The sequence below is a fragment of the Anastrepha ludens genome, chromosome 2, assembly GCF_028408465.1.
Source record: "Anastrepha ludens isolate Willacy chromosome 2, idAnaLude1.1, whole genome shotgun sequence".
In the NCBI taxonomy this organism is placed as follows: domain Eukaryota; kingdom Metazoa; phylum Arthropoda; class Insecta; order Diptera; family Tephritidae; genus Anastrepha; species Anastrepha ludens.
Genome location: NC_071498.1, coordinates 30,321,713 through 30,327,802, shown reverse-complemented (window position 1 = coordinate 30,327,802; position 6,090 = coordinate 30,321,713). Strand labels below are relative to the sequence as shown.

Here is a 6,090-nt window from a genome sequence, read left to right as displayed (position 1 = left end):
CTCTGCTCAGCATGTGGAGAAGAGGATGAGACAGCGGACCACTTTCTGTGCGTTTAGACGGCCTTCGCTCCAGTCAGGCACTGCTGTGCTAAGAAGCGACCACCTTGGCTTCTTGGCACCACAACATCTACTCAGATTTCTTCGAAGGTCGGGTAGATGTAAAGAAAATTAAGAAGGGAACCCGAGTAAAATACAATGGACTTAATGTTTTCTGAGTGCTGTATTTACTAGTTTGTCAAAACACAAAAAAAATATAAATAAACTGTCCTGCGTGGCATGCCACTAGGTTTAGATACTTTGGCTCATCGTTCTTGAATGTTACTGACGACCTGAGGGATGAAAGTGTCAGCCGGAACAATGGATTGGCACTTAAAACAAAATGGTTTAACGAGGAGTAGCAGCGGATAAACTGTTACTGTGGTGTCACAATGGATCGGCAGCGACCTAAAAGAGTTGGTTTAGAGACCGACTGCTGCTTCTACCTACCTCCATTCTTGTTCATAGTTTCTTTCACTCAACTGCACCAGTGAGACGTCATGCCTCGCTTGTATTCTATCATTCTTGAAACTTGTAAACATGAAATATGGTATTTCCTCAGTTTTGTTTAAGTTTTTGACACCCACACTTAAATTATGCAAAAGAAACGCATTAGAAGTATATTTTTTTCAAGTTCAATGATCCTCAATCGCTAAATACATATGTACATATGTATACAAGTATATTCCAGAAATTTTTAAATAATAAGAATTATAAATTTCATTCCCAGCGCCAGGCTGTTAAATCGACAACGGGTATTTGATCACTGTCACAACGCACTGGCGTATTCCTATACAAAAGAAGAGAAATACATAAATACAAATGTGAATTACGAATCCGTTAATCCGTTATCCCTCCTCTCGCCCGATTACTTACAGTGCAAAATCGGCACGTACAAAGGCCGCCGGAGGCACTTCATTCAGCGTCAAGTGATCCGCATTGTCGCAGATCAGTCGAGCCATAGACGCCTTGCGTATCTCGTTCAACTGCGCAACCGTAAACGCGCCCGGATTCACATCTTTGCCATACTCATAGAAGTACCGGTCGCCCTGTCTGTAGCGCGTAAATTGATCAGCGATTAATTCGGCAAATGTATTGCCCACAATGCCATCCCGTATTGAGTCTTCTAATAGTCCGCCTACCCAGAGGTCAATGTCGTCAGGATGACGATAAATCTCAGCGAGCTTCTGACCGATCTTGAAAATAAATGAGGTATAAAAACCTAAGATTTTTTTTAGAACCTAAGCTTCCAGTACAAAGCGTACCTCTTCGGGTAAATCATTAAAGCTGTGCACTTTGCTATGTCCCATCACCAGCAAGTAATTATTGTAGCTTGGGAGCGCATGATCTCTACCACGCTGTATATTGATGGCTGCCAAGTCCAAGCCAAAGGGATGGTGACCACGGAACAGATAACGGCTTAGCTGAAAACACAATTGAATGGAGACCATTTTACGCGCGAAATTTATGCAACTTAACCTACACCGTGCGTTATGAAGCTGTCCACCATTTGCATTGGCTGTGCGAACATAGTGCGTATCATGTCGTCCATGAAGGACCTAATGCGCATGCGTGACGGATTGAACATCACATCGGGAATGTTGATGATTTCAGCCACCTTATAATCCTGCAGATGCATGTAAAGTTTTCCATCGACGGTCGAATGTCCCATACGAAAGGCTGCTCCCGAAAACTCATTTGTGGTAGCGGGATTCACATTGGGATTGTAGCCTCTGCCATAACCGTGACGCTGTGGCATCAAACGGAATCGCTTCATGTGTCGGCGCCCAATTATGGCTGGCAGATACTCTTTGTAGGTGATATGCTGCAGCTCAGCAATGACTATGCGACGCGCTTCATGGAAGAGCAGCTCATCGTTGAGTCGAGGATTCAGACGCGCCAAAATGCCAGCAATGCGATTATGCTCACGTGCCATAAGTGTTTGTAAGATAACGAGCGATATGATTTGATTAGTGCGGCCATCGCCTGCATGAATATTATGAGAAAACACAAAACCAAATAACTGCTACTAAATTTACACACCTGATTTGTAGCAAATCTTGCTTTCGTCATGACTATCGCAGGAGCCTTTGTCGCTTGTGAGTGGCAGCAGTTCGCGCCCGAATTCTTTGGACATTCTAAGTCGTCCGCCATTGAATTCGCGTAGCTCGCGGGCCGTTTCTTCGCTCGAACCATACACCGGCGAAGCGTCAATGAAGTGGGTCACCTTGCTGCGCTGTTTCCCATAGCTCAGTTTGCAATCGATGTTGGGTGCGAGCGATAGGCGCACAAAATTCATGCAGCGTATATTGAAAGTGCTATAGAACTCATCATCCTCCGCCACCGTAATCGGCATGCAGGCAAAGTGACGTTTGTGTGGCGGCAAAGCATGGCCACCGTTCGGTGTGCAGCATTCCACCAACTCGCCATTCTCTGTGTTGGGGAAATGAAGACTGAAGACATTAGATTTCAACTTAAAATTTCAATATATCCCACCTAAGCGTACGGAAGCCGATTGTGAGACGTCATGTGCCAGAAACTGACCGAACTGCATTAGCATTAGGTTGTACCGCGGATGTGGCCTATCTGACTCCGTCAGTAGACGACGTGACACTTCACGCGCATACATCAATTCGGAGCCGTCCACTGAATGCATACGCGGCGTCCACAGACCATCTTCATAGGCGGGCGGTAGTAAACGTTCCATGGGCTGACCAGCCGCGCCCCAATGCGTACGTCCCGGCAGACGATTGTTGCACGTACCATCAAAATTGCGATAGCGTGCATTGAAATTACTACACAGACGAGGTCCTAAGCAGTGCTGGGCCAATGGTGTTTCCTTATAATCCACCAGAACACTATTCGTGATGAGATCATCTACCGGGATCTCTTCTCTACACAGGTAAAAGCGTAAATGTTACATATTCAACAACAACAAATCGAATAATCAAACTGTACTAACTTGCTTGAGAGCAACTGGGCGGCGATTACTTGCTGCATTGCCGAATTGGATAAATGGAAATTTTCCTTATCATCCAGTGCACTGGAGTGGAAAGATATGCCATGCAAGAATTCTGGTTTACCACGTGCCACCGGTTGCATTGCAATATTGTGCATTAAATGGTGAAACCGCTGACGCGTCTCCTCCATCACAGAAATGGGCATAAACTCAACGAAATGCGTGCGCTCAATACGAGGACGTCTTACTGTGTACGAGTATAGCAGACGAGACGGGGGAAAAAGGTTGAAAATAGACGTGTGCGTGCGTATGTATTTGTGTACAAGGTGGCGCAAAATTAAACACCTAATTTAACCTTGTCATCGCAAAAATTTTAACATTTTCCGTTGGCGTGATTAATTTTGCGCCACCTTGCACATATTATAAGTTTATGTAGAATCATTAAAGACTTGCCTATGTGATCCTGTCCAGTAACACAACAATAACCGGAGCTCCCATCAGGCAAATCACAGATTTGTGGCTTCTCATGGTCCTTCATGCGTACATGGGCGGGACATTGAATTTTCGCCACACAAGCGACATTGTTCGGGCAAGCCGAGCATTCGTTTAGATCTCCTGATTCGCACTTTTCTGTGGTGCCTGTGGAAAATAAATAAATGTCAATGCGTAGCTAAATTACAGAAATCAGAGAAAAATCGCAAATCAAAAAGTTAGAAAAACTGTAATAATTTGATGCAACATTTTTTAGGTTAGGTTAGTCAGGTCAGCTTTGGGTTACTTTACAACAGCTACTTCACAAATGAGCTACCATTAGCAGACGTTTGCCAGTCCCAGTTAGTGTTAGTTTCATCATCCTCTTCAACGCCGACGTCAGCAGTGGTGAAAGCAGGAGTATCAACCGGATGCGCGGTGTCATGGGCAGCTTCGGGAGTTGCAGCTTCCCTTTTTATTTTCGCTACCGAAAATCCATGAATTCCGCAGTTCATAGAACAAACAGTAAAATAAACGAGAAATGTAAGCATAAAACATTTTAAAGAACGCATTTTATGCTTTTTATTTGGTTTAAAATTATAATAAGAAAATTCTCAAACCATTCCACACTTTTAGTTGGAAGGCTTACACATCCGCCGCTATGAACTGAAATGTATCGGGATTTCTCCTGAGCTCTACATCTGAGCATAAATTCTATATTCGTACATAGGAAAAGTAATGTTTTGTATTAACGGCACTTATATGCATATGCATATGTATACGTGTGTGTGTATGGCTACAGAATTATGATTGTATATATACATATGTACATATTTAACCCTGCGGCCAGGCATCTTTGGGTATGGCAAAAAGGCATTAAGGCCCGAGTTGGGTCCCTGCTGCGAAAATAAAAAATACATAAAAATTATTTCTACCAATAAAACCTTTTACATGAAAACCAATTGACGCTCTGAGGGGACATAATACTGTAGGTTAGAAAATATCGCGACGCTCATTCGTAGTTCGGGGAAGAGCGTGACCTAAACAACCACGAGAAAGGTAGTGCTACACCAAGGATGATAGAATACCAGGTTTACTATTTAGCTATGGTGAAAGAGAAAATTGTGAGGGGAAGCAGGTTTGCTATTTAGCTATGGTGAAAAACAAAATTTAGAGAGGAACCAGGTTTACTATTTAGCTATGGTGAAAGAGAAAATTGTGAGGGGAAGCAGGTTTGCTATTTAGCTATGGTGAAAAACAAAATTTAGAGAGGAACCAGGTTTACTATTTAGCTATGGTGAAAGAGAAAATTGTGAGGGGAACCAGGTTTACTATTTAGCTATGGTGAAAGAGAAAATTGTGAGGGGAACCAGGTTTGCTATTTAGCTATGGCGAAAAGAAAATTGTGAGGAGAACCAAGTTTGATATTTATCTATGGGGAAAGAGAAAATTGTGAAAGGAACCAGGTTTGCTATTTAGCTATGGCGAAAAGAAAATTGTGAGGAGAACCAAGTTTGATATTTAGATATGGTGAAAGAGAAAATTGTGAAAGGAACCAGGTTTGCTATTTAGCTATGGTAAAAAAGAAAATTGTGAGGGGAACCAGGTTTGCTATTTAGATATGGTGAAAGAAAAAATTGTGAAAGGAACCAGGTTTGCTATTTAGCTATGGCGAAAAGAAAATTGTGAGGAGAACCAAGTTTGCTATTTATCTATGGGGAAAGAGAAAATTGTGAGGCGAACTTTAGCTGTCACGTCACTTGTGCATTCGGCACCCGAAAACTACACACACATTCACACACTCGTCCAATCAGTCGTTCAGACGGCAACGAAGTTTCATTGGTTAATTTGTTTCGTGTAACACAGACACAATCTAACAAATTGCTTCGTGGCCCCAAGTGACGTCAGCCCATCAGCTAATTCTGTCGAATTCGCTCAGAGCCAAATAACGGTCTGCTAAGTAGCTCGCCTTTGAAATCTTTTCACCATGGCGCCACCACTACTTAAAACGTAAAGGGTGCCTTAAAACGTTAACTTGAATCGAAAAACCCAGAGACTTAGTTACAAAAATGCAAAAATTGTTAAAACTTATACCACCAAGTTGCGCGTCTGTTTGTGTCGCTATACGCCAGACCAGCTAAAGTTCAAGAATATAGTGAATTTAATCTATAAATTTCGTACTGATAGACAATTGAAAACTGAAGTAGGTGGCGTACACCCGAAATTCGCCATTCTAATGAATTTTGCTGGGTTGGCTGTGCAATATCGTCCGAATGGATACAAACGTTAGGGCTCTGAAAGAATTCGACGCAGTACCAGAGGAAGAGAAAGTCCTCCTCTGCGTTGGAAAGATCAGATAGAGAAGGACTTGGCTTCACTTGGTGTGTCCAATTGGCGCGGGGTTAGCACGAGCAAGAAACGACTGGCGTGCTTTTCTAAACTCGACCAAAGTCGCGAAATTAACCGCGAAGAATGAATTTATTTAACGAATCATAAAAAGCAGGCATCGCTTAACATTTGAATTGCAGCTGGCAGGTTTTATGCATTTGTTTTTACCCACGACAGTCGGTTCTACGTGACCGGAACGACCCGCATTAATATTCGGCCAAGGACTGTCCTTCAAA

The 6,090-nt window shown here is 42.9% G+C and overlaps 1 protein-coding gene across 1 annotated transcript; it reads right to left on the bottom strand.

Moving 5' to 3' along the window:
* Positions 1-625: 625 nt before the first annotated feature.
* Positions 626-4,154, bottom strand: LOC128867441 (chorion peroxidase). Its single transcript, XM_054108647.1, has 9 exons — positions 3,804-4,154; positions 3,445-3,634; positions 2,999-3,238; positions 2,533-2,930; positions 2,080-2,469; positions 1,520-2,022; positions 1,302-1,460; positions 913-1,232; positions 626-826 (listed from the first exon to the last, which is right to left on the bottom strand). The coding sequence occupies exons 1-9, from the start codon at positions 4,036-4,038 to the stop codon at positions 757-759; spliced, it is 2,505 nt and encodes an 834-aa protein (XP_053964622.1). The 5' UTR covers positions 4,039-4,154; the 3' UTR covers positions 626-756.
* Between the last annotated feature and the right edge of the window lie 1,936 nt (positions 4,155-6,090).